Source organism: Rhinoderma darwinii, chromosome 3, assembly GCF_050947455.1.
Source record: "Rhinoderma darwinii isolate aRhiDar2 chromosome 3, aRhiDar2.hap1, whole genome shotgun sequence".
NCBI lineage: Eukaryota > Metazoa > Chordata > Amphibia > Anura > Rhinodermatidae > Rhinoderma > Rhinoderma darwinii.
This window is the reverse complement of record NC_134689.1, coordinates 293966524-293989886: the sequence shown is the minus strand read 5'-3', so window position 1 is coordinate 293989886 and position 23363 is coordinate 293966524. Positions and strand designations below refer to the sequence as shown.

At 42.7% G+C, this 23363-nt stretch overlaps 1 protein-coding gene across 3 annotated transcripts in view; it reads right to left on the bottom strand.

Moving 5' to 3' along the window:
* The window catches only part of EFL1 (elongation factor like GTPase 1), a 312225-nt gene that overhangs the window by 256633 nt on the left and 32229 nt on the right, over positions 1 to 23363 (bottom strand). For all 3 annotated transcript variants that reach the window (XM_075858080.1, XM_075858078.1, XM_075858081.1), the window contains exons 6-10: positions 20689 to 20826; positions 20406 to 20608; positions 14470 to 14593; positions 1769 to 1845; positions 1529 to 1665 (exon numbers count right to left, since the gene is read on the bottom strand). In XM_075858080.1, the coding sequence (XP_075714195.1) occupies positions 1529 to 1665; positions 1769 to 1845; positions 14470 to 14593; positions 20406 to 20608; positions 20689 to 20826 (679 nt within the window). The remainder of the gene's footprint in view (positions 1 to 1528; positions 1666 to 1768; positions 1846 to 14469; positions 14594 to 20405; positions 20609 to 20688; positions 20827 to 23363) is intronic.

The following is a 23363-nucleotide window of genomic DNA, read 5'->3' as shown; positions in this document are numbered from 1 at the left end:
CCTAGGAGCAGGTGCAGACTGATTAACCCCAGGTGTCGACACAGAAGCTGTGTCAGGCAAATCCTTCACACAAGTATAATACGAACACCACATTACAAAGGAAAAATGTGGCTCCTGTACATTTTGTGCAAGCATTGCCCATTTTGCCATGCCCCCTTAATGCATCTTTTTTCAATTGCCGTACATCTCACAAAACAAGATTCAAAATGGTATTTTTCCTAAACATGGCTCATGTCATGCGCCACTTTTTTAAATTATTCTCCTAGAGCATTGTCTGTGCATCAACGGCTGGATACCAACCATTTACCTAGCCACCTCAGAGGATACACTTCCGTACATATCCCTAACGACTCTGGCACATACTAAACGGCCAGCCAAAAACCATTATAATACGAACAGCAGCAATAGATAAAAATTGTTAAAAGAAATATCAAATTAAGAAAGTTACAGTTTAATTACGGAAACGGTCTGGCAGTAGCTGCAGTTACATCCAGACAGTGGATTGGCGTGGTGCTGAGATTTAGTGGCATCGAATTTATATTTTAATAACACCAGCTGTTAACACAGACTTCTATCATTCATTTTCTAGAGAAGTGCGGAAAATCCGCTCTGCCAAATATAGAAAGAAAATGTGTCTAACCTTTGTTAGTCGGTGCCGCAGCCAAGTTATTTCAGTTGAATTAATGTACTCACTTGTAGTTGGCACACACTGGCTGCACCATAGAGGTTATATAGGCATACATAAAACACTGCTCCAATACAGTGCAAACCTGTTCAATGTCCTCTGGGCTGGAAAAATACTGTAGTTATTAAGCTCAGTACAGAGACTAAAACCAGGCGCTTTAATATATTACATATATAGGTCGTAGTTTTTACAATGCACCAACATCACTTTCATATAATTTCATATTATTTAAAGCCTATGTTCATGACCTTGGGTAGCATTTAGGTTGCAATTTTTTATTTTTTTTGCCATGCCATGAAGCACCGGCCTTATTAATATTTGTGTTGCTTGATACCATTCATGAATCTAGTATACACAAGTTCCAGGTAAACAGGCGTAAAAAATCTGACTTCGGTCTTAGAGGTTTTCTAACATCTATTACCGGTCCATGAGATGGGGATAAATGTTTCAGTGGTGCCCCTCGTTCCTACCCACCAAATACTCAGTGAGAATGAGTTGTAAGGTGCGCGTTGGCCGAGAATGGCTGCTGCTACTCTACACACCACTTTGAAAGGTACAGAAACAGCTGAGTGAGAGACCCCCCCCCCCAGCAGTAGGTCAGAAATGTTAATGGCTGGAGTGACCCCATAAGGCTCAAGCCGTCAATATAATGTACTGGAGATTATGGAATTGCTAAACATATTCCGCACATTAGAACAAGATCAATCACTGTCTGAATTTCAGTGCAATGAAGTAAAACGTTCATCTCTTTGGTCAGCTAACAGCCAAGGAAAGCTGAGCCATGCAGTATAAAGGATAATATTCACATTCTACCATTGATCTGACCACATATATGAAGGATACGGAGTACAGCCTGTGATATGGGAAGCCACTGATTGCAAATCGCATTCACATGAACCTTCGGGTCGGAGTGCCGGGATTCTCGAGCATTGATTTTCAATCCCAAGGAAGAAACCATATTGTCGATTTTATCTTTCTCCCTGAAAAAAATAAAAAATAAATAGATACCAGTAGTGTAGGCAGTGTATAAACACAAAGACAAAACATATACACAGAGACTTCTAGCTCTGGGGCCTCGCTGACCTTTTCATAACAGCATCGTAGAGGCTCCACATGTTATCCAAGATGAGTTGTACAAATAAAGGTTTTTTTCCTTTGCTCTGTATAATAAAGAGAAATACTTATTAATAACGCATTACTGAATGCACCAAGGGAATTGAAAGAAACAATAGCGGCAAATAAAAACATTATACATATTGCATAATAAAGGAGGCATACTAATAAATGAGAAAAGTGGCAACTGTACGCTGAAGTAATGGCAGCACAAGAAACAACACAGCGGGCTGCTGAAGATCTACTACTTTATAAGGAAACACACCTGAAGGACTTGCAGCCTTTTATCGGAGTCTTTATTCCTATGCATTGGTCTACAGTCTAGAGCGGGGTGCACAACCTGCGGCCCACAATTCCATTCTGAGCGCCACCCCCGACCAGCATGCTCGTCTCTGTCCAGATCGTTTAGAAAGACACAGCTGTCAAAAGACGGATGCCTCCTACTGAATATGCCATAAATATCTGACAAGTGTCTCTGGGATACCCGTATATCGGTTAATAGGTGCCCCCTTGATGGAGAGGTAGCCATGCATGCTAATCTTTCAGTTATAGTTTATGAAAGTTGTTAAATGCCTGTGTTTTCTTGATAGGTGGAACTCCCAAAAATGGAACCCCTACTATTAGACACTTATGGCATATGCTGTCCGTATATTGTAAATGTCTTAGATAGAAAAACTAATTGAAGCTTTATTGCAGCCCATGGTAGTGGGACAATATGTGGCCCATGGATTAAAAAAGGTTGTGCACCCCTGGTCTAGAAAAAAGGTTGTTGCCAGTCAGAGCACATTTTAGTGTGATTTGGAATTTGGCTACTACATTTTTAGACTTCGATTTTTTTATGCCTGGAGCCCTAAGTTATTGGTGTTTAAAGTTAAAGGCCCAGTGTTTGCAGTTGCTCCTCTACTCTGCCCTCATTACTAGGGAAGTCACGATACCAGAATTTGGACTTCGATACCGATACTTCGTTTAGTATTGCGATTTCGATACCAATTCGAGACTTTGGCAACAGTAATAAAAAAAAAAAAGTTCTTCCATTTTCTGATGTGAGGCGTGAAGTGTGATGATGAATTTAACCTCCATGTGCCTCACATTAATAGTAATTAACCCCATCATGTTTCTCAGTCATAATGGGTTAATGTGTGAGGTACACTACCGTTCAAAAGTTTAGGGTCACTTAGAAATTTCCTTATTTTTGAAAGAAAAGCACAGTTTTTTTCAATGAAGAGAACATTAAATTAGTCAGAAATACACTCTATACATTGTTAATGTGCTAAATGACTATTCTAGCTGCAAACGTCTGGTTTTTAATGCAATATCTACATAGGTGTATAGAGGCCCATTTCCAGCAACCATCACTCCAGTGTTCTAATGGTACATTGTGTTTGCTAACTGTGTTAGAAGGCTAATGGATGATTAGAAAACACTTGAAAACCCTTGTGCAATTATGTTAGCACTGCTGTTAACAGTTTTGCTGTTTAGAGGAGCTATAAAACTGACCTTCCTTTGAGCTAGTTGAGAATCTGGAGCATTACATTTGTGGGTTCGATTAAACTCTCAAAATGGCTAGAAAAAGAGAGCTTTCAAGTGAAACTCGACAGTCTATTCTTGTTTTTAGAAATGAAGGCTATTCCATGAGAGAAATTGCCAAGAAACTGAAGATTTCCTACAACGGTGTGTACTACTCCCTTCAGAGGACAGCACACACAGGCTCCAACCAGAGTAGAAAGAGAAGTGGGAGGCCCCGCTGCACAACTGAGCAACAAGACAAGTACATTAGAGTCTCTAGTTTGAGAAATAGACGCCTCAACTGCCAGCTACATTAAATAGTACCCGCAAAACGCCAGTGTCAATGTCTACAGTGAAGAGGCGACTCCGGGATGCTGGCCTTCAGGGAAGAGTGGCAAAGAAAAAGCCATATCTGAGACTGGCTAATAAAAGGAAAAGATTAATATGGGCAAATGCACACAGACATTGGACAGAGGAAGATTGGAAAAAAGTGTTATGGACAGACGAATCGAAGTTTGAGGTGTTTGGATCACACAGAAGAACATTTGTGAGACGCAGAACAACTGAAAAGAAACTGGAAGAGTGCCTGGGCCATCTGTCAAGCATGGTGGAGGTAATGTGATGGTCTGGGGTTGCTTTGGTGCCGGTAAAGTGGGAGATTTGTGCAAGGTAAAAGGGATTTTGAATAAGGAAGGCTATCACTCCATTTTGCAACGCCATGCAATACCCTGTGGACAGCGCTTGATTGGAGCCAATTTCATCCTACAACAGGACAATGACGCAAAGCACACCTCCAAATTATGCAAGAACTATTTAGGGAAGAAGCAGGCAGCTGGTATTCTATCTGTAATGGAGTGGCCAGCGCAGTCACCAGATCTCAACCCCATAGAGCTGTTGTGGGAGCAGCTTGACCGTATGGTGCGCAAGAAGTGGCCATCAAGCCAATCCAACTTGTGGGAGGGGCTTCTGGAAGCATGGGGTGAAATTTCTCCCGATTACCTCAGCAAATTAACAGCTAGAATGCCAAAGGTCTGCAATGCTGTAATTGCTGCAAATGGAGTATTCTTTGACGAAAGCAAAGTTTGAAGGAGAAAATTATTATTTCAAATAAAAATCATTATTTCTAACCTCGTCAATGTCTTGACTATAGTTTCTAGTAATTTTGTAACTCATTTGATAAATATAAGTGTGAGTTTTCATGGAAAACACAAAATTGTCTGGGTGACTCCAAACTTTTTAACGGTAGTGTACATGATGGGGTTAATTACTATTAATGTGAGGCACATGGAGGTTAAATTCATCACACCTCGTGCCTTACATTAATAAGTGAAAGAAGTTTTTATTTGTATTTTTTTTTACAGCGTACACATCATAAATGGCGCAAAAAAAATTGTTGTGCAGATTATTACGGCCGTGCCAATACCGAATATGTAAATATTTTATGTATTGAGATTTATTTTAATATTTATTGTAAGAAAAGGTGTATGTGTATTTTTTTTCATTTAATATTACTTTATGTTTTTACTTTATTTTTAAACTTTAATGTACTGGCATATATCTATACACTGATAGTAATGTACTGGTATATATCTATATTACAGTACATTAGACTGTGTACGAATAGTACACTGGCAGTTGTTAGGACATACCTAAGTATGCCCAAACAGGAAATATGGTCAGACAGTCCTGGGGTCCTTCAATAGACCCTGGGCTATCTGGCCATATATGGTATGGCCCTCGATCACGTCACAGGAATTCCCTGTGATGCGATCCAGGGGCATCCCCCCTTCCCATTTTCTCCTGAATGCTGCAGTCAGCTTTGAATGCAGCATTCAGGGGAATAGCGGCGGCGATGAAAGGTTTCTCTGATCTCCGCCGTTATAGAGCGGGACTGTGTAATACAGCCGTTGCCCCGCTCTTGACAAGTGTGCGCGCGGTCAGCATGAGGAGATGCGGCCAGCACTGCACTAATGAGCGCAGGCACTGAGGACAGAACATGGGGGTGTTTTGCAGCGCGCCCATGTTCTGTCTTCAGTGCCGCCACTCATTAGTGCAGCGCCGGCCGCATTGCATCATCCTGACGGCGCGCAATTGTCAGGACTCCGGAGCGGGGCAATGACTTTATTACAAAGCCGCAGCCCCGCTCTCATACATTCATGTATTAAAATACTGAGCTGTGCGGCCGCACAGCTTAGTATCGAAATACATGAAATAACTGTATCGAACCGTTTGGGGATGCACAGTATCGAAACAGTATCGAAGTACATTCTGGCCTATTCAGCCTAGTCAGGGGACCACTGGGTAGATCCAAATCACCATTTAAATCATTGTAAATAGCCACAAAAACCTGCCAATATTTAAGCCAGAAAGGACGTGGACATGGATGTGGCTGTAATTCGGATTGGAATAATGCCCCAACATAGTTGGACAAGTCCTGAGCAGGAAGAGTTGTCATAAGCAGAGAGGCGTAATGAAACAGAAGGCTTCGGCTCAGCAACTTCAATCCCTAAAAACACTGAGAAGTTGGATTTATTCATGTACACTAAAAGACAATTCATATAACACTTTTGATAGATCTTTTTTTTAAAATTAAACTACAATTAAAAATAACCAAATAAAAAAATACCTTAAAAAATAGTAGAAAAATTTACCATGATGATAGACATCCTTAGTTACCCTCCTATTCAAACTAGCCACTGTATAGTCCTTCAAAATCACCTCCTTACCCCTCTTTTTCCTATTTTATATGTTACGCCTTCTCTTTTTCTTTGTATTACAAATAATAATAATAATAATAATAATAATAATAAAAGTAAAAACATTTGCTGCGGTACAAAAACAAAAAGGAAGCCTGTACCCAAGTATTAAATTCTTACATTTTCTTAAGCATCCAGAATTTGACTGCCCAGTCCAGTAGCCAATTCCCCAATCCTATAATTATTTGCAATCATGCAGCTATTATGTTGTTACTCTGAGAAGTACTGTAGGGCAGTAAACAGGAACTTACACGGAGGGATAAAAAATGATAAACTAATGAGAAGCACTTCATCTAAAAGGAATCTGTCCAGACCTTGTAGTAGTGGCTCAGAACAATGATTAAGTGGCAAAAACTGCACCTTCACCAACTTTGCCTGTGATAGTGGGGGTTAGGGGTTTTCCTTTGCTCCTTTTGGGGTGACATTTTCCCAATTCAAGTCAATGAGTAGAAAACTCCAGGGAAATGCCAAGTTTGATAAAAGGGATCAGCAGGTCCTATAGTATATACAGTTCTTTACAGCAACTGCAAAACGTGAATGTAAGCCAGATACAAAGTCTACACTGTGTTAGGCCTAGTATAGGGCCTGAGGGAGCGGTGCATGACACAAGGATACAAAGAACACCAAACGGACCATCCCTATATCATGTGCCGTCCCCTCAGGCCCTGCACTACTCCTAAAGCAACAGTATCAATTTTGCCAGCAGTCTTTCAGAGACTAAATTTGTTACATTTATTTTTTTAAACAAAAGATGGTGCCTAAATATAAAACCATCGTTGACATCACAGCACTTGGATCCAACAAAGCCCACATGCGAACGTTCTCACTGAGTTTGCATGGGTTTCCACAAAATATGACAGATTTCTCAGAAATTCTAAAAACATACAGATACGTTAATAGACTTCCAGTGAAATTGGCCCCAGATTGAATGAGTGTTAGTCAGTGGCGTAACTACCACTATAGCAGCCGTAGCGGCTGCTACGGGGCCCGCGGCATGAGGGGGCCCGTGTCGCCCGCCGGCACGGGCCCCCACCATGGCCGGAGGCTCCGCTAGCAGCCGCTATGGCTGCTACAGCGGGACGCCACTGAACACTACGGCAGAGCAGAGAGTTATCTCCCCGCTCTGCCATTAAACAAAAGACATGTATCCCCCTATCCACAGGACAGGGGATACATGTGTGATCGCTGGCATTGATGGGGAGAACGGGGGACCAAAAGTCCCCTGAAGTTCTCCATCACAAACCTCGGACTTCCGGGGTCTGTGTCGGCAGCTCCGTAGAAATGAATGGAGCGCCGGTCGCGCTTGTGCGCATGCGTGACCAGCGCTCCTTTCATTTTTATTGAGCTGCGCAGACGCCGGAAGTCAGAGGTTAGTCATGGAGAACTTCAGGGGACTTTCAGTCCCCCGTTCTCCTTATCAATGCCAGCGATCACACATGTATCCACTATCCTGTGGAGATCCTGTGGAGAGGGGATACATGTCTTTTAGTAGGACACACTGTAGGTCAGACTTTTTTGGGAGGGGGGACGCTGTATGGCGTTCCCTACAGGGGGGGATGCTGTACGGCGTTCCCTACAGGGGGGGGGCTGTACGGCGTTCCCTACAGGGGGGGGGCTGTACGGCGTTCCCTACAGGGGGGGGGCTGTACGGCGTTCCCTACAGGGGGGGGGCTGTACGGCGTTCCCTACAGGGGGGGGGCTGTACGGCGTTCCCTACAGGGGGGGGGCTGTACGGCGTTCCCTACAGGGGGGGGGCTGTACGGCGTTCCCTACAGGGGGGGGGCTGTACGGCGTTCCCTACAGGGGGGGGGGCTGTACGGCGTTCCCTACAGGGGGGGGGGCTGTACGGCGTTCCCTACAGGGGGGGGGGCTGTACGGCGTTCCCTACAGGGGGGGGGCTGTACGGCGTTCCCTACAGGGGGGGGGCTGTACGGCGTTCCCTACAGGGGGGGGGCTGTACGGCGTTCCCTACAGGGGGGGGCTGTACGGCGTTCCCTACAGGGGGGGGGCTGTACGGCGTTCCCTACAGGGGGGGGCTGTATGGCGTTCCCTACAGGGGGGGCTGTATGGCGTTCCCTACAGGGGGGGCTGTATGGCGTTCCCTACAGGGGGTGGGGGCCGTATGGCGTTCCCTACAAGGGGGGGGGGCCGTATGGCGTTCCCTACAGGGGGGGCTGTATGGCGTTCCCTACAGGGGGGGCTGTATGGCGTTCCCTACAGGGGGGGCTGTATGGCGTTCCCTACAGGGGGGGCTGTATGGCGTTCCCTACAGGGGGGGCTGTATGGCGTTCCCTACAGGGGGGGCTGTATGGCGTTCCCTACAGGGGGGGCTGTATGGCGTTCCCTACAGGGGGGGCTGTATGGCGTTCCCTACAGGGGGGGCTGTATGGCGTTCCCTACAGGGGGGGCTGTATGGCGTTCCCTACAGGGGGGGCTGTATGGCGTTCCCTACAGGGGGGGCTGTATGGCATTCCCTACAGGGGGGGCGGGGGCTGTATGGCGTTCCCTATGGGGGGGGCTATATGGCGTTCTCTAGAGGGGGGCTGTATGGCGTTAGCACCACACGGCCCCCCCCTGTAGAGAACGCCATACGGCCCCCCCTTGTAGAGAACGCCATACGGCCCTCCCCTGTAGAGAACGCCATACGGCCCCCCCCCTGTAGAGAACGCCATACGGCCCCCCCCTGTAGAGAACGCCATACGGCCCCCCCCTGTAGAGAACGCCATACGGCCCCCCCCTGTAGAGAACGCCATACGGCCCCCCCCTGTAGAGAACGCCATACGGCCCCCCCCTGTAGAGAACGCCATACGCCCCCCCCCCCTGTAGAGAACGCCATACGGCCCCCCCTCTAGAGAACGCCATACGGCCCCCCCTCTAGAGAACGCCATACGGCCCCCCCTCTAGAGAACGCCATACGGCCCCCCCCTCTAGAGAACGCCATACGGCCCCCCCTCTAGAGAACGCCATACGGCCCCCCCTCTAGAGAACGCCATACGGACCCCCTTCTAGAGAACGCCATACGGCCCCCCCTCTAGAGAACGCCATACGGCCCCCCCTCTAGAGAACGCCATATGGCCCCCCCTGTAGAGAACGCCATACGGCCCCCCCTGTAGAGAACGCCATACAGCCCCCCCCTGTAGATAACGCCATACAGCCCCCTCTGTAGAGAACGCCATACAGCCCCCTCTGTAGAGAACGCCATACAGCCCCCTCTGTAGAGAACGCCATACAGCCCCCTCTGTAGAGAACTCCATACAGCCCCCCCCTGTAGATAACTCCATACAGCCCCCCCTGTAGATAACGCCATACAGCCCCCTTTGTAGATATCTACAAGGGGGGGGCGCTGTAAAAAAGGCACTATCTACAAGGGAGAGTTGTATGGCTCCCAGGGGAGGGGGGCTCCAGTCAAAAGTTTGCTATGGGGCCCAGTCTTTCCTAGTTACGCCCCTGGTGTTAGTGATACATTCTGAGACATACTGTGACAAATGGAGGTATACTTCTTTTACAGATGGATATTTATTGTATCATATGAACATTGTTCTAGTTTTCTATTTCATTACTGCACAGAAAAAGAATTTGCCAATGATTAACAAAAACATATAAGAAATACAGCCCTTCAAAGAGAGCTCTCACCGACCGCCTCCTAGATAGTGTCTTGCGCTACAGATATAACGGGTTTTGATATGCTGGCTCTATGATTTCTTTTGGAGATTCAATTTGATTTTTCTACAATAACAATTCCAGAACATCTTTTCTCAGAACTCTGTGTTGTGCTGTTCCTCTGTTATTCCTCCTGGAAATGTATGAATAGATTAACAACTGGGTGTTACCATTTTCCTCCTCAATGGGGTGTGTCCTTACACACTCTAATCAGAGCTAACTGTGTCAAGACTTTGTAGGGCCACCCCCCCCACCCCCCCATTGACAAGGGGAATGGTAAAATCCAGTAGTCAATTTATTTATGTATTTATATTTTCATGAGGACAAACACAGGCATAGCACCATGTAGAGTTCTAAGAAAATGTGCTCTGGGAATTTTTATTTCAAGGGAAATCCAATTATTTACTAAACCAGAAATGTCAGGAGAGTTGAGAGCTCCTCTTTAATACCAAGTGTTATAATGTAGGACATTAACCAGTTTAAAACAATCTTTAGTAAAGTGTCATAAGGATGAATGAGCGACATACCTACAGTATACACAGTGTATATATTACTTGTTTTAAGAAGAATCTACCACAGATCCAGAGTATATCAGTGTGCGTAGTTTGTGTTTATTACGGTTTTCTCTGCACAGATCTAGAAACCGGCTGCAGGCCACATAAATGAGAAATCTCCGTGAAAAATATTAGCGTTGCTATTTTTACTAGTACAGTGACAGAGGCCATTTACAGGAGTCATCAATCTCCACAAATGTAGCTTGCAGGTTTTATTAGCTATGGTTGGCACTCTAAGAAACTATAGGAAATCCTCTGCAACACTCACGCCACCAATTTAAAATAATACCCATAACCAGATGTGATATTAGAAGGTAAGCTCAAAAAACGAAGGAAATGTGCATAATAAAATTAAAGATAAAATAATTCTAAAGAGTGATTGTATCGGTTAGTGATTAAAAATTGCAGGAAAATTAAGTTACCGAGCACTTTTAAGGCTGAGGTGAGGGCTCGAAGAACAGAGCTCATCACATTGAAATAAACGTAAGGGTTAATGTACACGATGCGTATAACGTGCGGTTTTCCCGCGAGTATTTGGGGCGGCAAAACCGCAGCGTAATACAGTACCACCATAGACAATGAGATTCCAGGAAATCTCATGTAGACGCTGCGGTATTTTCCCGCACGATTGACCTGCGGTGCAGATTTTAAAATCTGCAGCATGTTAATTTATCTTGGGTTTCCGCATTGCCTAGTGCAGAGGAAAATCACACCAAAATATGCCGCATGAAAACGCAGCGATTTACGCATCAAAACGTAAAGACTGCACCAAAGCACCCATTAAAAAACACACCTGGTGGATCCTGTGTTATCTATATAGCGGTGTTACCTTTCATTGTAATCCTGCCTGTGATAATGAGAGGACTGCTGAGAAGTGATCTCTACAGAACAGGAAGTGTCAGTGTATTGTGAATGGTGGATCCTGTGTTATCTATATAGCGGTGTTACCTTTCATTGTAATCCTGCCTGTGATGATAACGAGATGACTGCTGAGAAGTGATCTCTACAGAACAGGAAGTGTCAGTGTATTGTCAATGGTGGATCCTGTGTTATCTATATAGAAGTGTTACCTTTCATTGTAATCCTGCCTGTGATAATGAGAGGACTGCTGAGAAGTGATCTCTACGGAACAGGAAGTGTCAGTGTATTGTGAATGGTGGATCCTGTCTTATCTATATAGAGGTGTTACCTTTCATTGTAATCCTGCCTGTGAGGATAAGGAGATGACTGCTGAGAAGTGATCTCTACAGAACAGGAAGTGTCAGTGTATTGTGAATGGTGGATCCTGTGTTATCTATATAGAGGTGTTACCTGTCATTGTAATCCTGCCTGTGATGATAATGATGAGACTGATGAGAAGTGATCTCTACAGAACAGGAAGTGTCAGTGTATTGTGAATGGTGGATCCTGTGTTATCTATATAAAGGTGTTACCTGTCATTGTAATCCTGCCTGTGATGATAATGATGAGACTGCTGAGAAGTGATCTCTACAGAACAGGAAGTGTATTGTGAATGGTGGATCCTGTGTTATCTATATAGAGGTGTTACCTGTCATTTTAATCCTGCCTGTGATGATAATGATGAGATGACTGCTGAGAAGTGATCTCTACAGAACAGGAAATGTCAGTGTATTGTGAATGGTGGATCCTGTGTTATCTATATAGAGGTGCTACCTTTCATTGTAATCCTGCCTGTGATGATAATGAGATGACTGCTGAGAAGTGATCTCTACAGAACAGGAAGTGTATTGTGAATGGTGGATCCTGTGTTATCTATATAGAGGTGTTACCTGTCATTGTAATCCTGGCTGTGATAATGATTAGACTGCTGAGAAGTGATCTCTACAGAACAGGAAGGGTATTGTGAATGGTGGATCCTGTGTTATCTATATATAGGTGTTACCTGTCATTGTAATCCTGCCTGTGATAATGATTAGACTGCTGAGAAGTGATCTCTACAGAGCAGGAAGTGTCAGTGTATTGTGAATGGTGGATCCTGTGTTATCTATATATAGGTGTTACCTGTCATTGTAATCCTGCCAATGATAATGATTAGACTGCTGAGAAGTGATCTCTACAGAACATAAAATGTCAGTGTATTGTGAGAACTGCAAGACTTAGAGGGAATATATCCTCAGAAAGTAACATTATTGAAATCAGATTTTTATTATACTATTTTTTTAAAATGTTGGTGCTGTTTTTATCCAAAAAATATTCCAGTTTTAACATTTGTCATTAGAGCAGTTACAATAAGCTAAATTCCTGCTCTCTGTAGGTCACTTGTCAGCTTTCCTGTAAAATCAGGCACAGGATGTGGAAAATCATCAAAGTTTTATTAGAGGGCTGGCAAGTTAATGACAGTTCTAGTGTATTACCGAAAGCCATGATAAGACAGGTTAGTAACACGATACACACATAAGGCTCTATATGCATCTCCCATGACACTCCCTAGTCTCTGGGGGAGTGATGGTTCTCCATCACTTCCTGGAGACTATTTCACTATCAATTAACTCCCATTCATTTCAGCTGACACAAAGCACACTCACCCTGCTGCACTGTGTATAGATAACATGCAGGAAGGAAGTGTGTGTCTCTAATTTGGTCATCCCCAAAATAGCTATATGCCGTATTTTTCGGACTATAAGACGCAGTTTTTAGCAAGATTAAATCTTGCTAAAAAGCCCCTGCGTCTTATAGTCGGCGGTCAAGGGACCTGGCAGCGCCGGGCCTCCTGACCCCTTCTTACTTAACCCCTTCCCGACCCATGATGTGCTGGTACATCATGGAGTGGGGAGGGGGTGATGTTTGGAGTGGAGCGGGCTCACACGCTGAGCCAGCTCCATACACTGCAGATGTCAGCTGTGTTTCACAGCTGACACGCTGCTCTTACGGCCAGGAACAGCGATGGCGCTGTTCCTGGCCGTTTAGTTAAATGCCGTGGTCAATAGCGACCGCAGCATTTATAGTGGTCTTCAGATGAAGGACATTTATGACATATCCACAGAATTTGTCATAAATGTCAGATAGATGCGGTTCCCACCTCTGGGACCTGCACCTATCTCTAGAACGGGGCCCCAGAAACCCCGTTCTATCTTACCGGGCTCCGCTGTCTCCTGCCCTCTTCCTGGTTACATGGTCGAGTTACGGAAACAGCGTAACTCGCTGAGCTACACTGTTTCTGTAACTCCCATAGAACTGAATAGTAGTTACGGAAACAGAATAGCATGCTAGGCTGCTTCTGTAGCTGCCATTCACTACTATGGGAGTTACAGAAACAGCATAGCTCAGCGAGTAAATGCTGTTTCCGTAACTCATCCATGTATTTCAGTGTATTGTACCAAGTCCAAGGGGGTTCAAGTCCCATAGGGGAACTAATAAAATGTGTAAAAAAAAAAAAAGTTAGATACATTTTCAGGAATTTTTTTGAAAGTTAAAAAAAAACAAGAAAAAACCCTTTTGCCATGTTTCCCCAAGCACAATGTAAAAAAAAAAAAATAAATTGGTATCGCTGCATCCGTAAAAGTCTGAAACTAATACAATATAGCATTATTTGACTCACACAGTGAACGGCGTAAAAAAAATAATTTAAAAGCCCAGAGTAGTTCTTTTTTGGTCATAATAGCGCTAAAGAGAATTAAATAAGTGATAAATAACGTATGTACCAAAAAAATGGTGCTAATAAAAACAACAGCTTGTCCCGCAAAAAAATAAGCCCTCACACCGCTCAAATGATGAAAAAATATAAATTATGGCCCTCAGAACGTGGTGAAACCAAAACAAATAATTTTTTTAACCAATAGTTTTTTCTTTGTAAAGTATGATTTTTTATTTCCTATTTTCTGTTGTCTAAAACCTGGGTGCGTCTTATAGTCAGGTGCGTCTTCTAGTCCAAAAAATACGGTACTTAAATCTAATTAATGACAGTAAAATTACTTACATATATTTTTTTTTTCAAATATAGTGACATGGAAAATATAAAGGTAAAAAAAAAATGCCCAAAATTAGTAAAAATATGATTAACATAAGAAATGGATTTAAACAACAGGACATTTTCTGACATTTTCTGACAATATACTCCCTTTAACTGTTATGTCATGTATACACTTTGCAATATTATATTCTCATGAATAAAGCCATCTGAACAGACAAATCAATATACGGACTGCTTTACAAAAGATCGTGTGCCAAGTATTACCTGAGCTCCCTTCATGATCTTCTTAGCCTTGGAATTGAGATAGTAGTCTCCCCAGAGGGTCTTCAGTAACACAGCGGACTTAATACCAACTTTCTGACTATACAGCTGGGCAAAGTGATCGATTCTATGCATATATATAAAAAAAAAAAAAAAAAGATAGAGCATTGTTTCTAGAACGTATTCAACATGTATACTTGCAAATTAGTTTGGTTTTGATATAGAATGTTACAACCCATTACACTTTACATAGTTCTAAAGTAATACATGCAAAATATTATAACAAAAAATAAAAATAAACACAAAAAAACAACAATATATCTCCTGAACCCATGTACCTTGTTGTATAACATGTGGCTATGTTATAGTAAGGTGACCACCATGTGTATGTGTAGGTTACCCTTGTTAAGGGTTGATATACAAAATAGTGTAAGATTTACACAGTGAAAATACATGTTCCTATGACAAATTGCCCAAAAAGACATTATTTAAAGCAAGGAGAGTCCAAGACATGGATTATTATTTCAGTTTCAGGGGTTGCCCGCGTTGCATAATTGTTAAAGGAGATTAGAGGGACTGTAAATTATGGAGAGTCCGGCAGCAAGTATTACATTTTTCTATAGCACCACCACAGATGAAATGAATCATTACACAGCTCCTATCGAAATCCATGGGCTTGTCCGTGTAATCCAAGGATGTATTGGATCCCCTACTCTGGGTAATAAATGAGGGCTCTAAATGCCTCTATAAGAATACCCTGACAGTATTTAAAAATTGTTGACTAGACAACACCTTTAAAGGGAACCTGTCACATTGAAAATGCAGTCCAATCTGCGGGCAGCATGTTATAGAGCAGGAGGAGCTGAGCAGGTTGCTATATATTTTTCCAGCAGAAGATTCAGTATAATGCCTCATGCACACGAACGTATTTTTTCCTCCCGTAAATACGGGTCCTTGATCACACGTATTCAACCCGTATTGCACCAGTATTTACGGACCCGTGCCTGTAAATACGGGTCCGGTGTCACCAGTATTCCACCCGTATTTACAGTTTTCGCTGCAAAATTGCACTGCACTAATCGGCAGCCCCTTCTCTCTATCAATGCAGGATAGAAAGAAGGGACAGCCCTTTCCGTAATAAAAGTAAAAGAAATTCATACTTACCCGGCCGTTGTCTTGGTGACGCATCCCTCTCTTGACATCCAGTCCGACATCCCTGGATGACGCGGCAGTCCATGTGACCGCTGCAGCCTGATTGGCTGCAGCGGTCACATGGGCTGAAACGTCATCCCAGGAGGCCGAACTGGAGGAAGTAGCAGGGAGCTCCGGGTAAGTATGAACGTCTTTTTTTTTTTTTTTTTTTTTTAAGGTTGATCTATATTGTGATCGGAAGTCACTGTCCAGGGTGCTGAAACAGTTACTGCCGATTGTTTAACTCTTTCAGCACCCTGGACAGTGACTATCCCCTGATGTCGCCTAGCAACGCTCCCGTAATTACGGGTGCACACACGTAGTCACCCGTAATTACGGGAGCCCCATAGACTTCTTTGGGCCTGCCCGTGCCGTAATTACGGTCTGAAATAGGACATGTTCTATATTTTTCACCGGCACGGGCACCTTCCCGTAAGCATACGGGGAGGTACCCGTGGCCAAATTAAGTCCATGGGCCCGTAAAAACGTGCTGTAATTACGGGCGTTTTTACGTTCGTGTGCATGGGGCCTAACTTGTAATTTATTCATTTAAACCTCTGCTCGTTTTGAGTTTAAGAGTCCAGTGGGCGGTCCTACACAGTGATCGACAACCTTCCCTGTAGGAGTGTGACTACAGAGATCGCTGTCAAACAGCGATTAGAACCTCCCACTGGACTCAAACTCAGAATGAGCAGAGGTATAAATGAATAAATTACAAGTTATACTGATTCTTTTGCTACAAACTATATATCAACCTGCTCAGCGCCTCCTGATCTAAAACATGCTGATCGGACTGATCCACAGTGTGTAGTGAAAAACTTAAATGTTGACTATCAAATTAGATTGAGTCAGATTTTTCTCTCCCAGTAATGAACTTAGCAGCAGACTGTCACCTCCCACTGCGTATTTGTGGAAGTGGCAGTGTTGTCTCTTGTGTTGTCACACTTGTGTTCGCTCTTTGTTATTGAGTTGCTGTTTGATGGTCAGAGTAGTTTAGCATGTTGCAATAACCTATCCAGTAGGAAAAAAAAACAGCTACCAGATGGATACATTTTTTGTCAACGGGGTTAAAATAAATATGGGTCATGATGAATTATAACCGATCCATCATGGATCTTGTGAAAATGAAAGCTATGATGCCTGTTTGAACAGAGCCTAAAGCTTCACCATTCATAGAATTGTTGGCAGCAAGAACGTAGCTACAGGGGGTGAAGAAGCAGCAGTCATATGGCCCCTCCACCACATAAGACGACACCAGTATTATAAATGGCACATTGTAGCGGGGGGGGGGGGGGGGGCCCTGTTACAGAATTTGCATTGAGGCCCAGGATGTCCTGCGTTGGGACTCCGTTCATGGTTTCGTTGAATCTCTCCGTCAGGGGAACCCATTAACGGACTCCAAACAGAAGCAAATGGAAACCATAGGTCTCCGTTTGCAACACCATTGATTTCAATGGTGACGGATCGGGTGCAATTGGTTTCCATTTGTCACCATTGTTTAAGGGTTCCGTCGATGTGAACGAAGCTGAACGCCGGAGGTGGGCAGCACAGATCAGACTCGTAACGTAAATATAGAACATTTTCAGAACGGATCTGAAGTAGGTAAAAGTTTTACACACAGTAGAAATCTCAGTTATAAATTCTGCTCTTTACAATCCAACACAAACTACAATATTTCACATGGTCTAATGAGTCTAAGAATAAGCTCATAGTTTAGAATAAACAGAATAAAGACTCAGTTATTGTATGAAAAACCAAGCCTCTTACTAAAATACTACCGCTTTTCATTACAAATAGAAAAATGATGTGATAGCAGAAGCACACCCGTGTTTTTTATAGTAATATACACATCATATATAAAGCCATAGACATCCATAAAAAAACAACATAGAACCCGGAAATATAAAATCACCTAGAATGAACTTATAATGGCACAGTGCAGAGCCACAGCTCCATCTAGTGTTCAATTCTGATTATTACCAGAGAAACGGACTAAAGCACATAGACAACACGAAAATGCACTTACAGGTTTTATTGACATGTTATAAAAGACAGATCCAGAGTCTACTAGTGATTGAAGAACAAGCTCCCAGTGTAGAGGTTACAGAGCATTTGTTTTAATGGAGAGCAACAGCGCTTTTCCTCTCCAATGAAAACAGGAACCAGTTTTCGAATTCATAGTCATCAACCTGCTGGATACCTACAGATGTGACTTTTATAACGTTTCTGACTGGCATCATAAAAAAATAAAAAATAATAATAATGATAAACCCTTTTAACCCCTTAATAACCAGGCTATTTTAAACCTTAATGACCAAGCCATTATTTACGTTTTTCCATCGTCGCATTCCAAAAGCTATAACCTTTTTATTTTTGCGTCGACATAGCTGTATAAGGTCTTGTTTTTTGCGGGATAACTTGTATTTTTTAATAGCACCATTTTGAGGTACATATTATTTATTGATTAACTTTTATTAACTTTTTTTGGGGGGAAATAGAAAAAAATCTGAAATTTCGCCACTCTTTTTTTGCGTCCTTAATCTACGCCGTTTACCGTGTGATATAAATAACACAATAACTTTATTCAGCGGGTTGTTACGATTGCAACGATACCAAATTTGTATCTTTTTTTATGTTTTACTACTTTTACACAGTAAAAATGTTTTTTTTTTCAAAATGATTTGTTTTTGCGTCTCCATATTTGAAGAGCCGTAATGTTTTTATTGTTCCGCCGATGCAGTTGTAGGAGGGCTTTTTTTTTGCGAGAAGACTTGTAGTTTTTATTGGTACCATTTCGGAGTAGATGCAACTTTTTATCACATTTTTTTAAGTCAGGATTCACAGAAAACAGCAATTTTTCCATAGTTTTTTATTTAATTTTTTACGGCGTTCACCGTGCGGGTTAAATAATGCAATAGATTTATAGTCGGGGTTGTTACGGACGCGGCGATACCAAATATGCGTAACTTTTTTACTATATTTTGTTTTTTTAATAGTAAAGCATTTTGTAAGGGGAAAAAGTGGGTTTTTCCTTTTTTTTTTTTTACTAGTCCCACTAGGGGACTTTAATATGTGATTCTCCGATCGCTATTACAATACACTGCAATACTTTTGTATTGCAGTGTATTACTGCCTGTCTGTTTAAAACGGACAGGCATCTGCTAGGTCATGCCTCCGGCATGACCTAGCTGGCATTCACTACAGGCAGACCTGGGGGCCTTTATTAGGCCCCCGGCTGCCATCGGAGACGCAGACACTTGGCAATCTTATCGCAGGGTGTCAGTGAGATGAGAGGGAACGCCCTCCCTCTCTCCAAAACCACTCAGATGCGGTGCACGCTATTGAGCATCTGAAGGGTTAAACGGGTGAGATCAGTACTTATATCGATCTCACCCGGCAGAGCAGGGACGCCCCAGCCCTGAGCTACCTCTTGCAGCTGAGAGCAGGGAGATTTAACAGCTCCCTGCTCTGTTTACTTATTCCGATGCCGCGACGTAAAAAGTCTATTGTATCAGAATAAAGCCCGTTAGTGACCGACGTGAAAAGGCGTATTAGCGGTCACTAACGGGTTAAACTAAAACATCCATGATACTTCACTGCTTTAAGCTCCGCACCTATGTATTTTTAAAGATAGAACAACACATTTCATATAGTAATATCAGATACGCACCTCAGCACCACCTTGGCACACAGCAGCCTGGATTCAGATTTGTATGCTATGGGTGGTATATTGGAATTAATTCCCCACAGCCCTGCAGGCTTATTATCAGATTACGCCCAATAAATTGGATTAGGAGTATATTTTAGCGCAGCATTCTCCAACCAGTGGTTTAGGGGCCACATGTGGCTCTCAGGCACCCAGCATGTGGTACCCCAGCTAGTGGCAGCCCTAAGTAGTATTGTGCTCTAGTGTTAACTGGCAGTGAACACTAGTGAGAGCCATATGACTTGGTAAAAGCGAATGGACCTTTTTCCTTTTAAGTGCTCGTGCACATTGCGGCTCCGTTTTGTAAGGAGCTTTATCAGGGCTCCTGGAGAGATGCATGAGTCCTCTACTGTACCTCCGTATGCACACACAGGTTTTTTTCGGTGTGATTCTGTACGAACCAGACACGGAAAAAATACAAATTAAAAATAAGATTGTGACATGCTCCATCAGACCCGGTATGTGCAGAGGTATTCTCCTCGAGAAGCATTCCCCTACAAGAGACCATTGGAGCCAGGATGGCTCCACCGCATGCATTAGCCCCAATACCAGATAAAAGCCACCTATCAGGTTGGGGAATCCTGTTGTAGGAACTTTCTGCTATGCAATTCTCAACATAAATCTATAGGTGCACTTTGTGTGTGACTGTCAGGGCCAGGTCAGATGGGAAGTTTACCCGCCCAGCATAAATAAGAATATGATATAAACACTAGTTTTATATCACAGCAAAGTAGTAGTAGAAGGTAGATAAAAAACCTATTTGACAAGGGCTGTCCGTTTAGGACAATGCCCAGCCATCTGGAAGGTCCTGATCGTGGAGGGATCCACTGCCAAGATCTCCTACCATTAACTGTAATGGCTGAGGAAAGTGTATACCGTGTCCTATCCCCCTGCAACGACTTTTGTAGTGTGTCTCTCCTCAGAACGGGGGTCCTTAACGGACAAATGAAAAGGGGCAGACTTCCACATTAATAAAAAAAACAAATTAATTAAAAGTACATACTTTTTAATAAAAAAAAAAAAAATATTTAAAATTACTTACGTAAACCCCCAGCCATCTATGGCGCTAGCAAACACCACATTGCCCTGATCTGGGGAGAAATACAGATGTGAATCATCTGTCTCTTCCAATCCTGCACTCCAATCGTAGACCTGTTCACCATCCGTGGTCTCAGATGTCGTTTCTTTCTCAGCTCTCTCTTCTAGGACCTTGGAGGTGAAGAGGCCCCCAGTCACAGCGTTCACCTGGAAGATGGCAACAGACGGTCAAGGAAACATTATTTCAGAACCCGCCGACAAATGGCGCACTAGTATAAAGCAGTTACCTGCTCCAGTATTTTCTGCAGATGTGTATATGCTTCTTGTGAGGAAAGCTTCAACTCCACTATTAATCGATCAATCTTATTGATCACTAGAACGGGTCGTATGTTCTCCAGCCAGGCCTGTCGTAATACGGCTTGTGTCTGCAGAATGAGAAGCGGAGCTGTATAATCGAAACATTGAGACAAACACGGACATGCTTTCCTGCATATAGTATTTATATACAGTATGTGTCAATATAGAGAGTGAGAGTGTGTGTGTGTGCTTTAGTGATGATGCAGTCGGCGCAAAGGCGTCATTGTGTCGTTCCGCTGGAGGACTGGTGAGCTGGAAGATGGCGCGGCAACAGGACAGATAAGAATGTCATGTTTTTTTCATTTTATTGTGGGCTGTGTTAGGGGCCTTAACTATAGGGGACAATAACTACAGGGGAGGACTATATAGGGACAATAACTTTAGGGGATGACTATATAGGGGCACTAACTACAGAAAATGCTACTATCTACAGCAGACACTATAGGGAGCACTATCTACAGGGGGCTCTATGAGAGACACTATAGGGGGTTTTACACAGGGCAACTATCGGCCAGATCAGCGTTCTTAGAGCGCACGTTGCCGATAACAGGGCAGCGATCAGCAGATGAACGAGAAAATGCTCGATCATCTGCGGGTTGTATCGTCTTAAAAATGTTAAATATTATCGTTGTCCGCAGCACGTTTTGGTGTGCAAACAGGGAAACGCGCTGAGGACATGATGGTAATGTATGGGGACGAGCGATCGGAGTAACGACTGCTCGTCCCCATCCATAGCTCAGTGTAACAGGAGCAGATGAGCGCCTATCAACGAAGTATCGTTAATCGGCGCTCGCTGCATCGGCCGAATATCGGCAGGTGTAAAAGGCCCTGTGTGTGGTGCATTACTTTACAGTGTTTGACACAATTTTATTTATGGACACAGTGTATAGTACTATTATATTCAGGAGCACAGTGTATAGTACTATTATATTCAGGAGTGCAGTGTATAGTGCTATTATATTCAGGAGTGCAGTGTATAGTGCTATTATATTCAGGAGTACAGCGTATAGTGCTATTATATTCAGGAGAACAGTGTATAGTACTATTATATTCAGGAGCACAGTGTATAGTACTATTATATTCAGGAGTACAGCGTATAGTACTATTATATTCAGGAGTACAGTGTATAGTACTATTATATTCAGGAGCGCAGTGTATAGTACTATTATATTCAGGAGCACAGTGTATAGTACTATTATATTCAGGAGCACAGTGTATAGTACTATTATATTCAGGAGCACAGTGTATAGTACTATTATATTCAGGAGAACAGTGTATAGTACTATTATATTCAGGAGAACAGTGTATAGTACTATTATATTCAGGAGTGCAGTGTATAGTACTATTATATTCAGAAGCACAGTGTATAGTACTATTATATTCAGGAGCGCAGTGTATAGTACTATTATATTCAGGAGAACAGTGTATAGTACTATTATATTCAGGAGAACAGTGTATAGTATTATTATATTCAGGAGCACAGTGTATAGTACTATTATATTCAGGGCACAGTGTATAGTACTATTATATTCAGGGCACAGTGTATAGTACTATTATATTCAGGAGCGCAGTGTATAGTACTATTATATTCAGGAGCGCAGTGTATAGTACTATTATATTCAGGAGCACAGTGTATAGTACTATTATATTCAAGAGCACAGTGTATAGTACTATTATATTCAAGAGCACAGTGTATAGTACTATTATATTCAGGAGCACAGTGTATAGTACTATTATATTCAGGAGCACAGTGTATAGTACTATTATATTCAGGAGCGCAGTGTATAGTACTATTATATTCAGGAGCGCAGTGTATAGTACTATTATATTCAGGAGCGCAGTGTATAGTACTATTATATTCAGGAGCGCAGTGTATAGTACTATTATATTCAGAAGCACAGTGTATAGTACTATTATATTCAGGAGCGCAGTGTATAGTACTATTATATTCAGGAGTACAGTGTATAGTACTATTATATTCAGGAGCAAAGTGTATAGTACTATTATATTCAGGAGCACAGTGTATAGTACTATTATATTCAGGAGCACAGTGTATAGTACTATTATATTCAGGAGCACATTGTATAGTACTATTATATTCAGGGGCACAGTGTATAGTACTATTATATTCAGGAGTACAGTGTATAGTATTATATTCAGGAGCGCAGTGTATAGTACTATTATATTCAGGAGCGCAGTGTATAGTACTATTATATTCAGAAGCACAGTGTATAGTACTATTATATTCAGGAGCGCAGTGTATAGTACTATTATATTCAGGAGCACAGTGTATAGTACTATTATATTCAGGAGCGCAGTGTATAGTACTATTATATTCAGGAGTACAGTGTATAGTACTATTATATTCAGGAGCACAGTGTATAGTACTATTATATTCAGGAGTATAGTGTATGGTACGATTATATTCAGCATAGTGTATAGTACTATTATATTCAGGAGTACAGTGTATAGTACTATTATATTCAGGAGAACAGTGTATGGTACTATTATAGTCAGGGGCACAGTGTATAATACTCGTCCCCATCCATAGCTCAGTGTAACAGGAGCAGATGAGCGCCTATCAACGAAGTATCGTTAATCGGCG